Source organism: Drosophila mauritiana, chromosome 2L (genome assembly GCF_004382145.1).
Source record: "Drosophila mauritiana strain mau12 chromosome 2L, ASM438214v1, whole genome shotgun sequence".
Lineage (NCBI taxonomy): Eukaryota > Metazoa > Arthropoda > Insecta > Diptera > Drosophilidae > Drosophila > Drosophila mauritiana.
In genome coordinates, this window is record NC_046667.1 from 19,059,404 (window position 1) to 19,081,626 (window position 22,223).

At 45.4% G+C, this 22,223-nt stretch overlaps 8 protein-coding genes across 11 annotated transcripts; 6 read left to right on the top strand and 2 right to left on the bottom strand.

Moving 5' to 3' along the window:
* The first annotated feature begins 260 nt into the window (after positions 1-260).
* Positions 261-6,534, top strand: LOC117144579 (centrosomal protein of 104 kDa). 2 transcript variants are annotated; one of them, XM_033309842.1, is made up of 8 exons: positions 261-428; positions 2,377-2,544; positions 2,685-3,780; positions 4,446-4,584; positions 4,646-5,661; positions 5,718-5,863; positions 5,917-6,018; positions 6,079-6,534. In XM_033309842.1, the coding sequence occupies exons 1-8, from the start codon at positions 389-391 to the stop codon at positions 6,219-6,221; spliced, it is 2,850 nt and encodes a 949-aa protein (XP_033165733.1). In that variant the 5' UTR covers positions 261-388; the 3' UTR covers positions 6,222-6,534. The 2 variants fall into 2 exon arrangements, with proteins under 2 accessions (XP_033165733.1, XP_033165744.1); XM_033309853.1 differs by having other exon boundaries at positions 4,470-4,584.
* Positions 484-3,898, bottom strand: LOC117144585. 3 transcript variants are annotated; one of them, XM_033309881.1, is made up of 4 exons: positions 3,860-3,898; positions 1,705-1,986; positions 1,378-1,570; positions 484-1,322 (listed from the first exon to the last, which is right to left on the bottom strand). In XM_033309881.1, the coding sequence occupies exons 2-4, from the start codon at positions 1,867-1,869 to the stop codon at positions 994-996; spliced, it is 687 nt and encodes a 228-aa protein (XP_033165772.1). In that variant the 5' UTR covers positions 1,870-1,986; positions 3,860-3,898; the 3' UTR covers positions 484-993. The 3 variants fall into 3 exon arrangements, with proteins under 3 accessions (XP_033165772.1, XP_033165755.1, XP_033165763.1); XM_033309864.1 differs by lacking the exon at positions 3,860-3,898 and adding an exon at positions 3,681-3,761 and having other exon boundaries at positions 895-1,322; XM_033309872.1 differs by lacking the exon at positions 3,860-3,898 and adding an exon at positions 2,305-2,395 and having other exon boundaries at positions 895-1,322.
* Positions 6,535-7,023: 489 nt separating the features above from the next.
* Positions 7,024-10,892, top strand: LOC117146089 (ethanolaminephosphotransferase 1). Its single transcript, XM_033312049.1, has 5 exons — positions 7,024-7,417; positions 7,685-7,753; positions 7,838-8,460; positions 8,519-8,699; positions 9,655-10,892. The coding sequence occupies exons 1-5, from the start codon at positions 7,340-7,342 to the stop codon at positions 9,985-9,987; spliced, it is 1,284 nt and encodes a 427-aa protein (XP_033167940.1). The 5' UTR covers positions 7,024-7,339; the 3' UTR covers positions 9,988-10,892.
* Positions 8,739-9,644, top strand: LOC117146090. The gene has a single exon (XM_033312064.1). The coding sequence runs from the start codon at positions 9,095-9,097 to the stop codon at positions 9,536-9,538; it is 444 nt and encodes a 147-aa protein (XP_033167955.1). The 5' UTR covers positions 8,739-9,094; the 3' UTR covers positions 9,539-9,644.
* A 1,059-nt stretch (positions 10,893-11,951) lies between the features above and the next one.
* On the top strand, positions 11,952-13,256 carry LOC117150468. The gene has a single exon (XM_033317364.1). It carries the CDS (start codon positions 12,011-12,013, stop codon positions 13,142-13,144), a length of 1,134 nt encoding a protein of 377 aa, XP_033173255.1. The 5' UTR covers positions 11,952-12,010; the 3' UTR covers positions 13,145-13,256.
* A 900-nt stretch (positions 13,257-14,156) lies between these two features.
* LOC117150469 lies at positions 14,157-14,930 on the top strand. Its single transcript, XM_033317365.1, has 3 exons — positions 14,157-14,521; positions 14,577-14,754; positions 14,817-14,930. Exons 1-3 carry the CDS (start codon positions 14,221-14,223, stop codon positions 14,869-14,871), a joined length of 534 nt encoding a protein of 177 aa, XP_033173256.1. The 5' UTR covers positions 14,157-14,220; the 3' UTR covers positions 14,872-14,930.
* A 567-nt stretch (positions 14,931-15,497) lies between these two features.
* On the top strand, positions 15,498-18,501 carry LOC117151034 (protein ref(2)P). Its single transcript, XM_033318248.1, has 3 exons — positions 15,498-16,011; positions 16,662-18,143; positions 18,199-18,501. The coding sequence occupies exons 1-3, from the start codon at positions 15,840-15,842 to the stop codon at positions 18,342-18,344; spliced, it is 1,800 nt and encodes a 599-aa protein (XP_033174139.1). The 5' UTR covers positions 15,498-15,839; the 3' UTR covers positions 18,345-18,501.
* LOC117151035 lies at positions 18,486-20,115 on the bottom strand. The gene is made up of 3 exons (XM_033318249.1): positions 19,685-20,115; positions 19,237-19,459; positions 18,486-19,171 (listed from the first exon to the last, which is right to left on the bottom strand). The coding sequence occupies exons 1-3, from the start codon at positions 19,847-19,849 to the stop codon at positions 18,840-18,842; spliced, it is 720 nt and encodes a 239-aa protein (XP_033174140.1). The 5' UTR covers positions 19,850-20,115; the 3' UTR covers positions 18,486-18,839.
* Positions 20,116-22,223: the final 2,108 nt, after the last annotated feature.

Here is a 22,223-nt window from a genome sequence, read left to right on the forward strand (position 1 = left end):
AAAAATACAAAACAGCTGTGCTCAAGTCGATAGCCATGTCGATAGAAATTATATAGTTGCTAAAAGGTATCAAATTCCAAATATAATTATAAACGTGTTAAATAAACATAATAAACATATTAAACATACTAATTTGGGAAGATATTGACTTTATATTAGCTCAACGCTTTATAATATAACATTGTATGTTAGGTGGTGGTATGTTTTTGGTATTTTCGCCAAGACGAATATTTATAGTATACTTTTCAGAGCACACGGGTAAATATCATAAACAATTGCGCGGTCACACAGTTCGCAAACGGCCGCTTTAAGAATAAGTGTTCACTTGATGTGCGGATTAGTGAATAAAAGTGGCAAAGTAGTGCGCTTTTGACGGCGCGACGTGAACATGGCTAAGAAAATTCCTTTTAACGTGGTGTTCGCCTCAGGTAAACAAAAATGCGGATATGTTATGAACCGAAAGCTACAGAAAGACTTTTAAAATTTATAGTTTTCTTATTTGTTTGCTTTATTTTGTGCGTTTTTTATGTTCTTAAGTGCGTTTTTAATTGCGACAGGATTTGGCTGAGAGCTAAGCGTTTTCCACCTCCGTTTCTTCCTTTGAAATCCGCTGCACTTGAGAAATCGATAAATCACGCATACGCCTAGTGCGCCAGGACGTTGGAATTTAAAATAGACTGGCGCTGCCTTTTTAATTGCAGCTAATCAGCTCACAACATTCAGATTTAAATATGGCCAGGATGCTAAATCAATTTTCCAAAGTCTCGGCCAATTTACCACGTCCTAAAACCACTGCAACCACGATGACTGTCATATTTCATTATAATATTGTCAGACTGCCGGGTTGTCGACTCTTTTTGCGTCTGCATGTGCAACTTGAGTTGCGGCCAGAGATTTCAATTTGGCCAAATGCCAAGCTATTTATTTTCATGCTAGGACCTGACAAATTTCGGTTAGCCTCGGTGGCCTCAGCCTCATCCTCCCCAGTATCACTTACTGGGCCTGCTCCGCCTTCCTCTTGGACCGATACTTAAGCTTAGTTAGGAGCGATGACACCGGCGCGATAATGGTGAGTCCATAAACAATGCCGGTGATCAGCATCATGCCGGGAATAAAGTCAGTGTCCACATACTTGGTAAAGAATTTCGAGTAGTAGCCCAGGTAAATGGCGCCCATTCCCAGAGTAAAGGTGACCAAGCCAAATAGATTATGGCGGAAGCGAAGCTCCGATGGAGGCATCACTTTCAGGGCGATCTTGGGCTGGAAGTAGTTGACGAAACCACCCACAATGCTGGCCGCGCAGAAAAATGAAGCAGCTCCACCTGCAAATTGTCAGCTTTAATCGGCTGTCCTGAATTAACCTAATTATTTACTCACCCACTCGGCCGTGCCAGGTGTTGAAGTGCACCTCCTTGCTGGAAAATTTGCCCAGGGAGCCCAACAGCACCATGGAGCCACCCACAATCTGCAGGATGGCGTGGAAGCGCGACTTGTTTCGGTGCGACAGCCAACGGGTGAGCGGGTTCACTTTCGAATGTGACATCATGGCCTGGGCGATAAGGACGTGGAACTGTCGAGAGCAAGGAAAGCCTTTTAATTCAGCTCCAGTTCGATAAGATAACAAGTGACGTTGCATGTCCGTGTTATCCAGGTCGATCTAACACTATTGATTATGTGGCCAAGTGCTTATCGCTGTGTACTCACTCCAGTGCCAGTCATAAACATATGCATGGCGGTATCCTTGAACTCCAGACTGCGCGCCAGGATGAAAAAGAAGACGGCCACCAGAAAGATGAGCATGTGGTTGATGCTATTCAGCAGGCTGTGGATTTGCAGCCAGGCAGTGGCTTTCGTGTAACCCTCCGGCATTTCAAACGTCTCAATAATACTATCTGATTCAGTAACAGAACACACAAACGGCTGAGCGACGACTAAACTAGCATGTTGCTCGACATCGCTTAAATATAGAAGAGAAGAGAGTGGAACCTGTAGATAGAGAACAACAAGTGAGATATGGTTGTACTTGTACAGCTGCGTTCGAATTAATAGGGATAGTTCAAAATTCTTAACGTAACCCAAATGTTTTTGTTTATGCTCTTCATTTTATACTGATAACCTGTTTCTGAATATTTATTAGATTTTAAGGTTTATTATTTTGGGCATGCTTTAATGGTAGTTTTTGTTTTGACCGCTGCTATTAGCTTAGCAACCGAAAGAGAACGAAACATAGTCCGATATCGTTATCATGTGGAATAATTTAGCTGAGTGTGCAAAAAAGAGACTGATTAAGAGAATAATAGTCACCTGGGGCCACCTATACATAGGTTATAACCTCATGAAAGTAATGATGATTGGATCGTTTCGCTTGCCTTTCAGACGAGGATGTTAACTTTCCGGCTAGCGAGTTAAACAATCACGGCCCAACAGTTCACGGATGGCGAAGTGCTCCGAACGGCAGCCTCACCTCACATGACATCATCCTCCGATTCCAGCAGCCGGCCAAGATCTATCGCATCCAGCTCCTGGCACACCAGTATCTTATACGTAAGTTAATGTGCTAAGTTAATTGAAATTCGCTACGAGCATAATAAGTACCCAGATCTGATCCCTAGATCTATGATATTATAAGAACCTATTAACTGACAGCTTGAGTTCTCCTTATAATATGTTCTCTTTTCGTTCAGCTGAGAAAGTGGAACTCTGGCTCCACTACTCGCCCAAATCCCTGCCCAGCACTCCATCCTCGCAGTACTTCGACTTTTTGGGTTTTGTTGCCCTGGCGGATAATGCCAACACGAACTACAAGTCCCGGGAGCTGCAGAGCGTCACCGTGTGTCCACGCAGGGGCACTCATCTCAAGCTGCGTCTGATTGGCGTCCAAGGAAACGACTACAATGACACAGGCCAGATTTCCCTACTAGCGGTAAATGTCCTGGGCGAGGATCTGGACGTGGGGCCAAATAATGGCAACGGAGAGGAGCACTTGTCCAACGAGGCCCCGCCGTTGGACACGGCCACCGGAGAACTGGCCCTGGCCTCCATCTGTGATGACCTGCTTTTCTCCATGTACGTGGAGGAGTCAATAGTGCAGACCATCCGAGAATTGGAGCAGCGGAAGATTTTGGCCGTTAACTCCGAAAGATTCGAGTACGCCCGCAAACTGAAGCTATGCATGACAGCTTTAAGGACTGCCGGAGAACGTTTGGGGCGCTATGCTCTGGCCAAGAGGCAGGCTGTTCAGCAGGAGGACTTTACCACGGCCAGGCTACGCAAGGAGCAGATCGAGATGTACCGGGCGGCAGTACTTCGTCAATTGCAGGTGCATCAGCTTCTGGAACCGCAGGGTGTGACCTTAAGCTCCAATGACCAAAGTTGCGAGATCTATGCGGGTGGGAAGCCCAGTCTGCCTTCGGCTCCTAGCCTGCAGGATGTGGCACAGGCACTCGCGGAAGCCACCTTCAGTCCTAAGAGCATGACGAGTCTCAGCTTGGAGGACAAATCCTCGACAGATGGCTCCCAGCCTGGTAACGACAATACGGTGACAACTCCGGCGCCTGCTCCAGCACCGACTCCTGCGCCCACCTCTTTGCAGGCCACGCCCACTCCCACGCTGGGGGGCTGGCGGAAGTCCCACGACGAGCTGCCGCAGTCGCCACGTCTGCCCTCAAGGCACAGCTCACCAATGTCCAGCCGACAGGGATCGCTGCGCAGACGCAACAAGAGCGTTCCACGAAACTCCTATGAAGACTACGAGGAGCGGGCCATTCCCACGCTGCGACAGTGAGTACCGGGCGTAGAGAGGCGTAATCGTTGTCTAGGTGTCTAGTGAATACGTAAACAATTGTGGAATAGTAATTACTTCGTTTGTTTACTGGAAACAGCTGTCTATTACAGTGTTGCATGATAACCGGTACACGTATTCTTAGTTTGAATGTTTGTCAACACTAGCGACCGTTAGAAACAACGCCCGTAAATTTATTTTTAAATTTAAAATTTAGCTCCCGCCTAGAATTTTAAAGAACCAAAATGAGATTCTATTAGCTTAATTAAAAGTAAAGTAAAACCGTTTCATCTGCTTCTAAATACATAAAAAGGATTTAAAAAGGAAATTAGGGATTTTTTAGATGAATTTGAATGTTAGGCTTTTGACAGAAAATTTGCTTTTAAAAAGTATTTAAAATTTGCTTTTCGATAATTTAAAAAGTTTTTATGTTTTTAATAACAATTTAGAAACTTTTATAAAAGAAAAAAAGAGTTTAAATTCATATAATGAAATTTTAAAACTAGACACACAACTTTAAATTAGGCGTTATTCAAACACATTTGAAAGTAATATGTTGTTAGATTTACCTTTAATTGTACTTACCTTTCTACTCCTATATGTATATTGTAACCGCATCCGTAAACGTTGCCATTCCGATACAACAAACACAAACCGCTCACAGTTCAAATACTAATGAATTTTTAAGGGAGTGCCAAGGCAACGCGCTACTGGAAGCGGATCCGAACCGTGGACGTTCGCGACTGAACGACCGCGAACGTCGCCAGGCAGCGCTTCCCATCCTGGTCTTCGGCAATGAGCTGGTGAGTCCCCATTAAATCCAATACTTAACGTATTCAATACATGCCCTACATATATTCCCAGGTGGAGCAGTTCTATTCGCGTCAGTTTCAGGACCGCGAGGATGGCTTGATGCGTCTGCGTAACTTCCTAAAGGAGCACGACCTGCTGGAGCCGTCGAGCAACGAGCACGCTGCCAGTCCCAACAAAGTGGCCCGCAGCGCCGCCCTTCTGCTGCATCGCGCTGTAAGGGATGCCGTTTACTCCGTGTTTAGCCAAGCTACTGAGACGGTACGCATGCTGTTCCTAGAGTATGTGCCCGGTCGAGTTTCGCCCAACGAGGTGGCACGTTGCGTGGACCGCCTGCTGCCCGAATTGCTGGCCAAGTCCGGTGATCCATCTGCTCGATTGCACACTCTGGCCCAGCACACGATCCTCAGCATTGCTGCCTGTCCAGAGGTGGCGGAGCAGCACCTGGTTGCGCCGGCACTATCCCGAAGCGTTGGATCCGGAACCCACCAGCGACTGGCAATGAGTCGGCTGCAGATGCTGGAGCAGCTGGTGCACACTCAGGGCATCAGCACAGACAAGCATAGTGGACTCACCTGCAGGGCATTGTCCGAGTGCGGCTGTTCCGGCATCCATCATCCAGCGGAGCCTGTGCGAAAGGTGGCCGAGCGCATCCTGCTGCTCGTCTACAAGGTGAATCCGCGACTGGTGCGCAAGCAGTTGCCTCCGGATGACGACATCACGCGTCGCAACCTTTTGTACCGCCAACTCTTCACCGAATTCGACAAGTTGGATCTGGACCGCAAGCAGGAGCTGCTGGAGGCTAGCAAGTATGGCGGGGGTCACAGCTCGGGCGATGCGGCAACGCCACCGGCGGACAAGGCGTCCACCAGCTCAGATGCCTCTCGTCTGATGAATAGCCGCAGTGGTCATAGCCTGGGCCCAATGGCCAGCTCCAGTAATGGATATGCCAGCTGCAATGGAAAGCAGCAGTACAATGAGCAGCTCAAGCGCTCCATGCTATCCGTGAGCAACTCGCGCAAGGGATCCGCTTCCAACTCGGAGTCCACTGAAGACAACACACCCAAAATGTGTGTAGAACAATTCCATTCTTCAAGGATCCCCAATAATATTAATACTCTTCTAGACGTTGCCCCTTTTGCGACTGGTCGTGTGCCGGCAGTGACGCGACTCAGTTGGACCGACACTACTGGAAGGCGTGTCCTTTCCTCACCAAGTGCCCACAATGCAGTCAAGTGCTGGAGGTAGCTGCTCTGAACTACCACCTGACAAGTAGGTCTGCAATGTAATACAGTAGGATAACTTATATTGTTAATATTCCCCAGCGGAATGCGATGCCAAGGAGAGCTACGTGGTCTGTGTCCGCTGCACTGAATCGGTGCACAAGCAGCTATATGAACTGCATCAGATGGAGGACTATTGTCGGGGTAGAATATATAAATTTAAATCGATTTTAGAGTCGCTATATGACTATTTCTCCTCTCCAGAACTGAAAACGGGTGCTGCTCGATGTCCCCTTTGTCATGACGATGTTCACCTGCCCCAAGACGGCGGCTGGAAATTGCATCTCCTCAGCGCCGGCGGCTGTCCCGGGAATATACGCAAGAGGAATCTCAAGAAGTCAAATTAGAAAGCGTACACTTAACCGATCTATTGGCCTAGCGAATTAGCGAATTTATTAGAGCAACTATTCTAGTCAGAGGATACCTACTCAAGGAAGCTATCTAATTTCAGTCGCAGCAGCCGCACTCATTTAGTTAACAACTAAACCAATTCGTTTCTCACTCAGAGCACTTAAGTTAGTCACATTTTGTTAAGCCGATTAGTTAGATCTATTATGTGCATTCTTTTGTATTTTTTGTACGCAATGTGATTTGTTAAATGTGAATTTTTGAAACGTCCTTACAATAAATAAAGCCCATCCATACCGTTTTAAACATGAATTTTAGTGGTTTCAATGCATTACTCTAGTCCATAAATGGGTTACCTTGCTTGCATTAAATTTCCAATTTTTATGCTTGGAGCGCATTCCTTAATAAATTTTTAATTGCTTTGCATATAAGGAATATGCAACACAATTGCACGATTGACCAACGGTAAATGGTTATGAGTGGGCAAATGCAGCCATTCGAATAGAAACAACTGCGCTCCATTGCATTAGGAAAATACAAATAAAAGTTCAAATAATTCAAATTTACTAACATGTTCAACATTTTAAACAATTCATCAACAAATTAACTACTTAATTTAATCATTCTTACATACGTTACAAGAAAATCTAAAATTAATTTCTCTTGATAGCTACACAATAACTTACGAAACAAATAATCGGATTGAATTAAATATTACGAGTTGCTGGACCACTATTTTTGCGCGCTGCGCTGTTTCAGCAGTGTTGCAAAACCTCCCCAGGGGAGCGCGTCAGTGTTGGTGGCTGTGCGTGTGCGAGCGTGAATGAAGAAAAAACAGCCGGCGGCAGCGGCGGCAACAGAAGCGGCAGAATTCAGTTTTCGCAATAAAAATAAACGCGAGCTATAGCTGGCTGAAAGTCGTGCCCAGAATTTTCACTTCCACATCGGTTAACGTTAGACTTCTGTCATCATGTTCTGACCATCCGGCTAAAAACGTCCAACGCGCGCTCAGGAGCTGCCTTTATCAAAGAACCCCCGCCTCCTCGGTGCTCTCCTTTTTGAAGACCGTCGCGTGTTTTTCCGCTTAGATTAAAAATACATAGTTGAAGCATCGAAAATGAGGCAACTATTCAGACGATTGATGAACCACCAGTATTTGACGCAGGACCAGATCAATGGGTTCGACAACTACAAGGTGGGCCAGAGGATTCACACTCGCAAAGGAGCATCGTGGGCGGCTGTACCTTCCTTCAATAGGGGGTGACCTTCCCGATTGCCCGAAGCCAGAACCTAAACCAAAACCAGTTCTCTGCACACCGTACTTGTTTTCAATTAAAATTCTTTTTATAGAAAGCCACCAGGCCAAACAAAGCGAAATGCAAAAAAAGAAAGCTATTGAAATAGTCGTTAAACTGATGATGGTGATGAGTTTCCCCTCTTTAATCAGAAATTTTACTTGCAGTACAGTGCCATTGATACCTCACCGCTGAGTCAGTATGTGATGCATCCCTTTTGGGATTGGCTAGTTAAGGTGAGTGCTGCGCGGAATTGTATCACGCAAAAATCAATACTCATAAAGGGGCAACCCACCATGACAACCATCCACCCACTGCAGTTCTTTCCGCGCTGGTTTGCGCCCAACCTGATGACCTTTCTGGGCTTCCTGTTCAGCGCCATGAACCTGGTGCTGCTCTCCTACTACGACTGGAACTTTGAAGCCAGTTCCGGCGAGGAGGGCACCACCCCCATTCCGTCGTGGGTCTGGCTCTGCACGGCCATCAACATCTTTTTGGCCTACACCCTGGACGGGATCGATGGCAAACAGGCCCGCCGCATTGGATTATCTGGTCCGCTGGGCGAGCTCTTTGACCACGGATTGGATTCATATACCGCCATGTTGATCCCGACGTGCCTGTACAGCATTTTTGGACGCAGCCGCGTGTATTCGGTGCGACCCATGAGGATGTACTACGTCTGCCTAACGGTCTACTTCAACTTCTTCATATCGCACTGGGAGAAGTACAACACGGGCATCCTCTATCTGCCCTGGGGCTATGACCTCAGCATGTGGGGCAGCACCGCCATGTACCTGGTCACCTGGTGGATGGGCTTCGAGCGCTGGAAGTTCGAACTGCCGCTGGGATCCTACGGAACCCTGCCATTGGGCAATGTCATGGAGGCAGTGCTGCATGTCAGTGCTATGGCGAATCTTCCACTAGTCATCATTAACGTATACAAGTATGAAATGCCAATCAATTTTGTGAGTCCCCCCCACTAACCTTGCTTCTATTTTAAGCTCTTATGCGCATCGCACAGGTCGTCTACTGTCCTTTTGGGAGGCCGTTCGACCCATGTGGCCCTTCATCACCTACTTCGTCATACTGCTAGCCTGGCCATATTTATCGCCGAACGACATCATGGAAAAGGATCCACGCGCTATTTTCATGCTTAGCGGCACAATCTTTTCCAACGTCAGCGTAAGTCCTTCACATTTATTGTAGAAATGACATACAAGTGGAATTGTATTAGTTGATTTAGTTTGCCCTTCGATTTGACCCATGTACGATAATTGTTTAGTTAATATTAATTTAGCACTGTCTAGGTGCCTGTAAAATATTAGGATAAGAGGCACTTCATGTCTTGCTTAAAATGTAATCGGGCACAGAAACGCTTATCAAACCGTGTCGCGTGTGTGGCCTGAATCATACATAATCTAGATAAGGCAGGTGTGTCTACATCTTTCGCTGGCCCCTTGGCACGGAGTTAACTGCCAAACAGCCACAAACCACATTTAATGAGTCATTTGACTTGCCTGCCCCATATCGGCATTTCAAGTTGATAAAACGAAAACGCACAGCGAAAGACGTCCGGAATGCCACCCTTTTGTTGTGGTGGCCGCCGCTGTGCCAAGGACTTGGTGGATGAAAATCTGAACGAAGGTGGTCGCGAGTCGCTGAGGGAGCCGATATACACCACGACCGCGGAGTATGAACGACCATTGTCCCTGAAGTTTTATGCCCGCCACGACTGGCCGTATTTTAATTGCACGCTCCAAGAGGGGCAGCGCATACGGGAGAAACTTGACCCGGTGTCACTGCAGAACACACGTAAAATGATCAGCCTGGACAAGGGCGTGGACGAGGAGTACGAGATGAAGCACAACACGCCGCAGCCCATGACTGTCAACCAGATATACGGATGGTACTCGGATAGAGCCCACCGCTATCTGAGGCGCGACCGCGGCACATTCGTCTTTCCTCACGAGAACGATCCCATGATTGAGCAAATTTTAAGGAACAAACTCAAACGCTCTTAAAGTTTCCTTCGTGTTGCAAAGTTTAGTTACAGAAAATTTTGTTTTTCAATATGAACACTATTCTGACGAAATTAAAAGTGACCAAATGATACTACTCCTTGCTTCTTTTATTGCAGTGCCGTTTGATTGTCTCACAGATGTCCGTGACGAGATGCGAGGCCTGGCATTGGCAGACGCCAATGTTTGTCCTTTCCTTCTTGACGAGCCTGTGGATTCCGCTGCTGGAGAGGCCCTTGCTGTACTTGCTTCTGATTGTGACCACGTTGAGCCACTGGCAATACGGGGCCAGCGTGGTAAACCAGATGTGCGAGCATTTCAACCGGGTCTGCTTCACGGTCCACAAGCGCGTGCCGCAGGAGGCGCTCCCCAAGAAGAAGACTCTGCTGGCAGAGGAAATCAGCCAGGCAGATAAACCACACGCAGAGGAGCCATTGAAGAAAGAGAAATAAGGCATCGGATTGCGTTATTTTGGATTAGTTGCGAGTTATTTTGCAAGTTTTTCTGTATATCAAGGAGGCTGTTTAGTTAAACAATTCTTGTGAGATTATGTATAATTTGTCTTAGTTAGAATATACCTAAAAAATTGACTTTATAGTAGTGCTACAATAACATTGGAGCCATTTCGGCACTTTTCCAATGACTATTCACGTAATGCTCTCTTCCAATGATAATTTTTAAACGCTACGGTTAAATCCCAACTTGACGTTATCTGCAATCCGTATTGTATCCAAACTTTAATGACCCCTTGTAGATCGATTGAATTTACGAGTAATCATGACAAGTGATCTAATCTGCTGCTAAGATATCCAATAAGTATTATTAGTTAGTAGGCTAAAGTAGCGGCCAGGAAAGTTCCGATCCGCAAACTCAACTCAACTCTGCAACTACAGAGCAGCTAACTACTTGGTCTAGCCCTTAGCTTTCCAACTTCATTGCTATGGTTACGCAAATTTATCCTTATAATTAAAAACGCTCGCTTCCGCTGACCTTGAATAGCAATCAATGTTTTATATTTGTCTAGACGTAATCGAATAATTATCTCCATGCTTAATTTATTTTGTTTCCATTGTACATTGTTTGAAGTGCTCCACAAACACGAATACACGAAACGAACTTTTCTAACTAAATAACCGCAAAGACCTCTAATTATTTAAACACATAAGCATATTCGTTACTTTTAAACTTAAACCGAACCCCAATGTCATTCAACTGTAATGTGACGTCGTCCATAGCGCCACTGCACGCTTTATTGTATGGAATCTATTCATGTACCCCCCAAACGGGCTACCCCCCGCCCCACTACACATTGTGTTAAAGACAAGACAGTATACAAATAAAACAAAGTATTTTGAAATTCTCACACCGCGTTCGTCATTTGATTTATGACCATATGCTGACCGCCTTTATCGTGACTTAAGATCGCCAAGTGGACTGTTTGCCTGCTTACAGATACATTTGTAGGCCGTGATGACAGCTGAAAGTTCCAAATCAGCTTAAAGGCTACAAAAACACTTGGGATTTATTCTGCATCTTAGTATATGATCACTGTGTCATTAGGAGTTAGCTTCAAGGATACATAGGAGGATTGGCCGAAGTTCATACAAGATATCTGTATCAAAGTAAGCATCCTTAAGATAGTTCATTGTTATCGTACTGATGGTCGAAGTTTGTAGATCATTTTTACGAGTACGTTATAGGTACATATGGATGTACATAGTGCTGCGCCTATGTTTGGCGAAGGCATAAATCAATTGAATAGAACCCTCATGATCGGCTTGATATCGTTTGCTCAGGTGTCGGGTTCTGGGGATGCGTACGTGATGTGGTTGTTAGCCCAGTCAATGGGCGACCAAACGCTTCCTCATTAGCTAATTGGCGTGAAAATCAGCCACCAGCCCCACTGTGCCGGGCGATGGGAACCGCGGTGACAGGTCCACCTCCGCCCGGCCCCGCCCGCCTATGGGCTGGCCAATATCAATAAGCCGAGATGTGGACGGAGAAGGAGATGGCTACCAAGTCACGCCGTCGAAATGGGCACGGCCGAACAAAAAGAGACGATCAGAAAGTAAGTGGCATGAATAAAAGCAAAACCAGAACGAGAATCGAGCAGAGAGAGAAGAAAGCCGCAGTGGCAGAGGAGCTGCACTGGAAGAAAAAATTCATAAATGAAATGCGAGTAGTAAATAACTGCAGTACTTATTACTTTGCAAGATGAAAAGGCATGTTTCAAAATGAAAATATTTCGTATCCTATTAAAAAAGTATTCGTAAAAGTAAGGCTTCGATGGTTATCACCGATTCAAGAATCTACACGCTATTTCGTTCAGTGCAGCGCCGACGGCAGCGCCAGAATATGAAAGTTGCGCCTGCGCCGACATGGAAAACTCTCCCACCGGACTGGGAATCAGTTGCGAGGCAGAAGCGCGCGAGTCAAGAACGCCGAGCGGAGCAAGCCGAGATCTACTAAGTGAAGATGACCTGGAAGACTTTCACGCTTCTACCCCTGCTATTGGCAGCAGGCCTAGCCAATCCCTTGAGCTCCACAACGGAGCCATCTACCCCACCAGCTCCCAGTCCCGACGTGCCGCAGATCATCAAGGAGGAGCACTTCCCGGCCATGGCCCCGCCCCAGGCTCTGGAGTCCAGCGGATCCAGTGGGCAACCCATTATGCTGCAACCTCCTCTCGAATCGGCCAGCGCTGATGAGGACGCACTGCGTCGCCGCACAATCACGTACGACCAGCGCCAGGAGGGGCAGTACAACATTCGCGCTGATTTGGAGAACTTCATGATCCTCCTGATACCACCTGGACCGCAGGAGGGCATCAGCCTGCTGGAGCTGCTGGGTCGCGGAAACACCAAGGGCAGTGGACCGCTCAAGCGCAAACATCCCGCGAGGAGCAACTCACTGAAGTCCTTCTACCAGAAGAGTCATCTCCAGAAGTTGCAGCAGCAACAGAACCAGCGCCAATCCTCGCCAGCGACTCATCTGCCGGAGTTCATTGAGGGTCGAACGCCCTATCACGTGGACATCTCAGCCAGCGATCCGGAGCAGGCTCAACGCCTGCAGCGCCAGCAGGTGGACGTACTGCCTCCGCAACTGATACCCATGCCGCAGCTAATTAAGCCCTTCCACTTGGAGGCGGAACCGGAGTTGATTCAGGCTCTGCCCCCCGTGTCGGCCAGCAGCAGCGCCGGCTCTAATCTCCTCGAGAGCTTCAACCATCCCGGATCGCAGTACTTCCGCAGCTCCCGCTCCCTGAGAGGCGATAGCTATTTAGATACCAATCGCCTGACCGGTGGCGACTATGCCAGTCCGCGCTCCATTAGTGCGCCCATTTACCGCAGCGATCTTGGCAGAGGAGCCAATGGCCTTTACCCCCCTATCGACGCACCCACCTACTTCGCGGACCAATCGCGCTCCTGGCAACTGGACGAGGAACCCACTCGGGCACAAGCGGTGGAGCCGGAGATCGTTAGCTTCGATCTGTTGGCCGACGACGACCTGGCCGAGTCGCGAACCCTCCTCCGGGACGGACTGGCGCGCTGCGCTCGCGGAGAACGGCGTGATAGCTACGGCGAATGTCGCCAGATCGAGGGCTACTAAGCGGAGGAGTGAGAACGCCAGACTGCCAGCCTAAATGTTAGTTTCATACATTGCACACTCTAGAATTAAGCCGACGAAATTGTCTTATTAATAAATACGAAAACATAATCGACACTGAGATTAAACTGCTCGTTAGTAGGAAAGTGGCCATGTGTTAGCAAATATGGGATTTGATTTATTTGCGGCTAACATTAAGCACCATTACATGGCTAATAACTTTTTGTTAATAGTCAGCCTCACATTGCAAATCACCTTCTATGTAGATGCTCCAACAGCGGAAGTGGGCACTGGATCTAACGGTTCGAGTTCGGCTTTAATGATGCGCTGAAGGATGAGGCTAGAGTCTGGTCTGGATAGCCTTCCTGGGGCCACAAAACGGCAATTACTGTCCAGAGCCAAAGGCCAGGTGCTCCATAGTTTGCGATGTGCGCAAGATTTATGTGCGAAACTAGTTTGCAGGTGCCTGCCAGCCCCTTCCTGTGTCCAAGTCATTGAACCCGCGCCCAGAACTGCACCCAGACTAGATAACTGGAAGAGTCAACAGATCTAGCTGTGTCTATTGCAGGCGGGGCAATTAGTACTGCCATGAAGATTTTGGACTTCTTTTTGGCTCAAATCGAGGTTATTGGGTTAACTTTTTTCGGAATCATGCTTACAGAGATTGGGTTACTAAACAAATTTAAATTGGCGCAAGATGCGTAAAAATAACTTTTTAAAGATGTTTCTTCTTGAAACTGAATGCGATATCTGCGGACAATGGGTTAGATGAGGAGCCGGAGAGGATCGACCACAAGGCAGATAGCTCCTCTCGAATGGAACGGACTTCGAACGTGGCTGCTGGGAAGCATTAGAAATGCGCCGAGCTAAAGGTTCCCACAGCAACCTGGCAATGCGGAAGTCTTTGGGCTGATTGGAGGCGGCCATTGAACTGTGTCCAGAAATCGGGTTTTCTTGGTCTTCCAGTCTCCAGTTGTGGTCCAGGTGGGCTCGCCTTCACTGCGGCCGAGAACCTGGAATCATTCAACGCACGCCATTGGAGCACATCGGTCCTGCGGTCTTTTCGCTTGGGCAACATCATGTGCAAGTTCACCAACCGGCTGTTTGTCTTCGCCCTGCTGCTTGTGGCACTTGGAAGAATTCTGGCCCAGCCCGTTGGCGGCAAGATTAGGCCGGGGAATTCGAGGAACGTGATCAGCGACTTGCTGGACGTCTTATACGACGACTATTCCGAGAATGGTTTCCAGCGCGAGGACATTCTGTACGACCAGCGGCAAAAGGGTGGGGAGAACTACCAGTTCAAAGTGGATGGGGTCGTCATCGGAATGGCGCCTCAAATGAGCTCCAGCTTGCTCTACTCCATGGCGGAGTCCTACTTGAGTGAGTACTATGGTAATAGAATCGAATCGCCGACATAATCCTATTTCCACGCCAGGTGAAATGATGTTGCGCCAATCTACACCAGATCCTGATTCAACTCAGATGTACGAGAGGGATCCTGAGACCGACACAGACTCTGGTTCCACCGAAGGCGTTACTAAGATTCCTGAGCAAGCCCAGATTGATTTGGAAAGCAGACAACATCAAATTGTAGCTTCTCAAACTGCCAGCCGGTTAGTACAACACTAATATGTTATTCTGCTTAGAAACTAATTAAAAGTTGGTTTTTGCTCAGATCTCCAACTCAACTGCTCCAGTTGCTTAAGATGCTCAAAAGTTCTAAGGCCTAAAATGATATGAATAAAAATTAGTTCTAAGTTATTGGAAATAAAATCATTCACTCCGTTGATCCCCTTAGTTGTGTTCCACTGAACAATATTTAAAATGTTAGTTATCAATTTACAGATTAATACAACTTGGTATTTTAAAATGTATAAATAATGACGATGTTTTCTTTTAACTAATAATCTCTGCGTGATCATTTTCTTGGAATCGAAGAGAAAACTCAGTGTGGAGAAGAATCCTCGAAGGCGGTGTTAATTTGGAATTTGGAAGCAAGGTTTGGAATTCAATAGTAGATAGTGGACGGAGTTCAAAACATCTTGAAAAAACCCCCAATTGTCCCAGTTCAGATTGACCGTTTTATTGTCTCCCAATTCTTATAGTTGCGAAGTAAATTACGAACGCAGAGGCATCATTTTATTTTCGATGCTTTAACTTTTACCTAGATTGTCCAATTTAATAAAACAAAGATTTAGATTAACGGACGTATTTATGTGTGGACGATTTAATGCGTAAAAATATCGATAATGCGGCGGAATTTTACGTAAAGCAAAATGTGAATGTAAAAATACTGAAAGTAGTGAGTTCGATAGAGCCACGTAAAAATATTCTCGTTATCGATAACCGAAGTATTATTAATCTTTGCCAAAGACCAGCTTTGGCATTACAATACAATTTTGGGGATAGATTAACTAGTGCAGCCCAGCAGGCAGCACAGTGATTTGCAACATTTTGAGCCTCACCCATTCAAGAACCTTCGAGCAACTAGTTCGCCTGGTATATAAACCTGCTCTCGCCCAGCTGCACTTGTATACACAATCGAACGGCCGAACAGAAACGACGCAGTAGTCGAGAGCTCCAAATTAATAGAATCCGTCACATAAATTCGCCGCAACAAGTTAAACGAGAATAAACGCGTCAGCATCGATATATATATATTCAAACGTCTGCTGAAACTATAGAATACGTTGCGAAAATGCCGGAGAAGCTGTTGAAAATCACCTACCAGAGCGCTGGACCCCAGAAGAAGATAAATGCATACCTGCGGATGCCCTCCCAGAATTACACCATATTGCGTCGCGAAATCGAGCTGTATCTTTTCCAGGAGCGCCAGTTGCCCAAGTGCGACGTAAGGACTTTCTGGATCGGTGAGTTTCACAATGAAATGGTCGCAGAGGCTTGCTTTACATAAAAACAGTTATTCGCTGTTTGCAATTGCAATCGAGTCGAGTCCCAAAGATTGCTACAAATGTGCATATATATGTACATTCGTTTTCATACATAACTGTATCCGACCGAGCAGTGCTGACCATTTAGCTTTTAAGTCTCGTTTGTTTTTGTTATTGCAAAACTAGTCCAATTTATTGCGTAGTTCGCCCAACACAGCAGGGATTCACCTAGATATTCCTGCTCTATGCTTATCATTGGCAAAATTGTGTTGACACATCAACTGATAAATTTGTATATGTATATGTATAGTACAAACGTGGTCAACATATTAGATGCACTGTTCCATAAATTGCACAAATACAAAATAGTTTTGATTATACATATTTCTGAATTCTCAAATTACCATATATATATTTTGAATATATATTTGTATTATAAATATATATAATATATATGTAAAGTATATGTAGACTCATTTATATTTACATAGATCAAATTGGTTTTGCTGGTACAACCGCAGCTGTAGCTAATTCGTCTAACTTAAGCCCTCAGTGATTCACCTTTGATAACAAAACTTCACTGACTCATAATTGATTTTATTTTCCTGTGCATTTTCAAACTTTTGCAGACGCTGATCAAGATGAAATCGAAATAGTCAACCAAAATGACTATGAGATTTTCCTGGCTAAGTGCGAGAGCAATATGCACGTTCAGGTGGCTCCACTGGCGCCCATAGAGGAGCCAAGGGCCACCAAGCAAGAGGGTTCTTCGGCCAACGCTGAAGCTCCTTCTGTCGACGATCCGAGCAATTTTACCATCCACGATTCCGTTCAATGCGATGGCTGCGGCTTGGCTCCCTTGATTGGGTTCCGCTACAAGTGCGTCCAGTGTAGCAACTATGATCTTTGCCAGAAATGCGAGTCGGCTCACAAGCATCCTGAGCACTTGATGCTGCGCATGCCGACCAACAATGGACCCAGTATGGTCGATGCCTGGTTCACAGGTCCAGGATTCGGACGCCGCTGTGGCCGGCGCTCCAGGGGACATTGCCCGTTTCAGGAGGCGAGCCAGGCAGCTCCTGCTCCCGAACCAGCCAGGGATAGTCGCCGTGAACGGCGTCACGCCCGCCGCCATGCAGGAGTCTTGTCTCAGTTCGTCGAGATGATGACCAACTTGCCGCTGAACACAACTACGGCCACGGCACCAGCTGAACCGCAGAAACCGAAGGCTGCAGAACAAACTGAAAGTCCTCCACAAGCTGAGCCCACTGTTACCGCTGAAAAGGCAACTGAATCCGAGGCCAAACCAACTGAGCCAAAGAAGGTTAACACTGATCAAAGTGTCCCTTCAACCGAAGATCCAGTGACGACTCCACGTTCTACTGAGCCAACTACTCCAGTGATTAATCTGGATAACCTTTCCCAGATTGTGCCACCCGAGTACATGCGTGCTGGCATCGAAATTCTTAATAACTTCAGTGAAATGTTTTCCAAGATGATTGATACCACTGATGTGGGTGATTCGGGAATATTTGCGCCCTCAACGACTCCCAGTGCCGAGAACAAGAAACCAGAAGAGCAGAGTCAATCCAGTGGCCAGTCGGCGGCATCTTCGGCCAGCCAGTCGGCAGTTCCCTCTGCCGCTCCATCGGCTAATCAGTCTAATGTGCCATCTGTTAACCAGTCGGCCACTCCATCAATTTCTGGTTCGATCTCTGATGCTCAGCTTGAGACAGAGCCTCTGAATCCTAAACCATTGGAAACCACTACCGAGACAGAGCAGGATAGACGCCGTTCCGACAGCTTGGATCCAGAGTGGCAGCTTATTGACAATGCTTACTCTGCAAACAATAGTAACTTGATCAATCTGGACACCACCAATCCCACTGCTGCTCCTCAGCAGCCGGTGCGTGATTTTGGTCAGCTGGGCGAACTATTGCGTCAGCACATGAATGAGGAGGCTCGCGTGGAGCAGGCTTCGGCCAACACCCAGACTGCTCAAGTTGATACGGTGAGTACATCGACCTCTACCACATCGGTGACCACCAATAGCGTCGGCACCTCCCCAGCAGCTCCCGACGAGAAGCGCACGGTCCCCGTCTACCACACTGGTAAGTGCCGAATTCAATCACTTATCGCTTTGTATTAATTATGTCTCCTAATTAGATGAACGCATCAATCAATCGATCCATGCCATGATGGCCATGGGTTTCAGCAACGAGGGCGCCTGGCTAACCCAGCTCCTGGAGTCGGTCCAGGGCAATATCCCAGCTGCCTTGGACGTAATGCACGTCTCGCAGACCCGCAACTAAATATTCATATTCTATATCGATGTGTCTGTTATGTATCTTCAATATCTATAGAACCCAATGAAGAAGGGATTTTACTTTATCGTATCAGTTTACTACGTAGCTTAGTTTTTCTGTGGTGCTAGATTTATCTCGTAGCCAAAATAAATGTGAAAATAGATTTATTATATGTTTTAAATAATCAACAAAATGTTATCGTATATATGTATCTGTGAAATTGCAATAAATGCGCAAAGTAAAATGATTTAAAATGACTACTTTTTATACCTGATATGGTTTACTTAAGTAGAGTTCAATTGACAGACAACAAAAGCCTTCTCCACTTATATAATGTGTTTATACGTATAGTATAAATCGATTGTGGACTTTCAAATCCGCAAAGCACTCGAATTATTTTTGAGTGATACAAAAATCCACAATACTGTGTTTCGGAATTCGATTCGGAAACGGCCTGTAGTATTGATGTTCCAGTCTGAACTACTCGCTTGTTGAAAGGCCTCAAAGATCTTCTCTAGCTTCTGTTGCATCTGATCCAATGAAATAATCTGTCGCCAAGCCGGCAACATCTCGCACAAATCTCCGGAATTCGTAATTTGCTGTCGTAATGGTGGCAATAAATGTGAAAAATTTGAAGAGCTTCTGGTGGTGTGCCTTCCACTGTCGTCGACCGAATCCCGTGTTATATCCGAACATTTGAGATACCATCAGAGCGAGGAATCCGGACAATCCAAAAAATCGATGAAACATTTTCAAGGCGAAGCCACCGTTGATGAAATACAGCGGAAGACCGCTCAGAACGCTACCCAGCAGAAGAGCACAGCCGATTATACCTGATGGGGAAAGATGGAGGCATAAATTATCATTATATTTGGGAAAAGAACCGACGAGAACCCACCGTAAAAAGCATGGTTGCTCTTAAAGTGACGAACGGTGGCATTGGGGTCTTCCCGTTTGCGCTCCAGCTTCTGCCAGGTCTTGATTCCGATTCCGCCGACTCCGACCAGGAATGCCAACAGCCCCAGGACGGCGTGCAGGCGGTTGAGGTTCAATGGACCCAACGAGGACTCCAAATATGCGCTATTCCGGACCAGCAGTGCCTCGCCCATGAAAAACACAAACTATGGCGAAATAGAAGATAGATAGAACAATGATTTAGGACGTGTAGAAGTTTTAAGAGATAGTAAACAGGTTTGTATATAGGTCTTCGGGGTACAGAAAACTCACTCGAGAAATATATATCCTTGAAACCATTCGATTATTTGTTACCCCTGACCTCAAACTTTCACTGTTTCATATATACACATATTTTTAAACAATTTAATATCCGAAATCAAAATACTTACGCCGATTGTGCAGTAGAAGGCATGTCCGGCTGTGTGTACCAATTTGAGCACCAGGCACTTGTAAACAATGGCTGCGGTGATCCCCGCCAGAAGCACATGTGAGATCAGTGTGCAGAAGCCAAAGTAGAGGCCTCCATAGGAACCTTGCAATTCGGCAGTTGCCATTATGCTGAGGATGTCTTAGCTCCGCGAAAATCACTTATCTGCTACGTGAGATGCGCACGTAGAACCGATAAGACGAATCCAAGTAGTTGGGCACCACAAACCGAAACCGAAGATCGCGACCGCTCGTGGCGGTTGTTAGAACGCTTTTGAGGGTCTGACGGCATGGAACAGCTGGAAAAAGCCATCGAAAGCTCAGCCAGCGTGATCCGAAAAATCACACTTTCAAAGCCAGTGGAGCGCGGCGTTCGCAAAAAGTGACTCAGCGGATCGCCCCGTTCATGTGTTTTTCACCTTGGGGCGGGAAAGGCGGCAGCGGCCACAGGTGGCAGCGATTGGCATTGCTCTCCAGCTGGACGAAACGCGATTATCGGTATTTTTGGAGCAATCTAAAACCGGATTGGATAATTGACCGGCGTTAATCATGGTGAATACACCATGAGTGATTCCCAAAAACAGAGTCAAGGGTGTTGGCATTTTCTAATTTAAGATCAAAGTAAGGTAATAACAAAACAAACCGAATGTTGAATAATCTCACGATTTCAAATTCTGCGCTTAGAATATATTTAGGTAGACTGAACTACGTTAAATTATGCTGTTTAGGTCCACCCTAAAAAGTTCACTTCGATGATCGATGTTGTGAAATTGCTAACAAAAGCAAATGCGCGACGAATAGACAGGAAAAGGAGAAGCAAATAGAAAGATAAGAAGCGAGCAATGTGATCGGGAATATCCCACAATAACACTTGATTACAAGGCATTTGTACCAATACAAAATAAATGGATTACAAAATGTTCTTATCCGACTACAAAAAGATATTATTAGATATTATTCTACATATGTATGAGTTTGATTTGTATTCATTTATATTAATTGGTAATTTTCTGAGGTAGCGTTATGAGATCTGAAGGAAATGACTAGGAAAGTAGGAGTAGCTCTACAAATGTATACCTTTGTGTTATCTTAGCCTTTTTAATAGACTTAGGCCATAGAAATACGTGGATTTATTTGTATTTTTATTTACTGAAGTGATTAACTGAACAGATAGACATAATCGCGGCATATGTCCATTTATGCCTTACTATCTCATATTTATGTAGAGATGCCAGTTTTTCGGCTCTCCCAACTCAAAATATACCGACTAGAAATTTGGAATAATAAAACATTTTGTTCAGCTTTGCGCACTTTAAATATTATTACGTATGCAGTTCACAAAAAAAGGGTTCAAGATTCAATTATTCTTGCCTACATATATGTATATATTAGCTTTACAATAGCTTAGAAAATTATTATTTTCTTGAAAAATATTATTATATTCGGATAGTAACTATGACCGTTTTGCAGGCAGTATACTTTCTGGGTAAAAGCAAAGGACGATTACTTGTTACAAATTAATAAATTGCAGTTGTAGAACGAACTCACTTCAGTAAAAATTACATCACAAAAATTTAATTAATCCTGAGATTACAGCCTTTTAAAGCTAACCCCTTTCCTAGATTGCAGCGTATTCAAAATAACACTACTTATAGATTACGCGGAACCGAACCGCACGAGAGAAAGACCAAACGGGGAATCACCAAGAGAAACGCAGTTGAGCGAATCTCTTTTATGTACTGGCATTACTCATCGCTACATTATATACCTGTTTCATTTGCAAGGCAGTGTGAAATACAGCCAAGTGACGTCATCATTCGGCAAATCAAGAGAGCGACAAATAACAAGACAACAACAGCTGACTCAGAGAGCAGAAAAGAGTTTCGATATATATGTATATACATATATATATACAACGCCTAGTCAGTTGGTCTCCGTATTCCGATTTAGAAGCCAGTTCCGTTGGCACTGCAAGTCAACAAGTCCAAATAATATTGCCCGCACGTCAGTTGCCACACGACAAAAACATAAATATTTGTATTCAATTCATATATTGGGATTTTCAGCGAGATCTTCCCAAAAAATCATTTGGGGTATTCCAAAAACCCGCTCATGTACGTAAATTAATTAAAGGGAAAATCTATATCTCAAATCATTGCGAAGCACGAAGCGACAGTTATTGGTGACAATTAAAGTGTTAATTATCGAAAAACCCCACACGAAATATGGAAAAGTTGTTATAATTTGACTATTGCATGACCATAGTTCTGTGACAAATAGCTGAAATATCACTCATGGGCTATCAGTCGGCCCACGGGCAATACCAACATTCTGTTGTTCTATACGAACACGCCTATTTGTTCGCCCTCTATTCGTAATATGCATATAATATATTCATTTCTAAACATGGTGAAATTAGAAACATTCATTTTTGGAAACATTTTAGCAGTAAATCCCTATTAATCCATTCTTTAGTTCAATTATGAATGATATTCTAGCTGA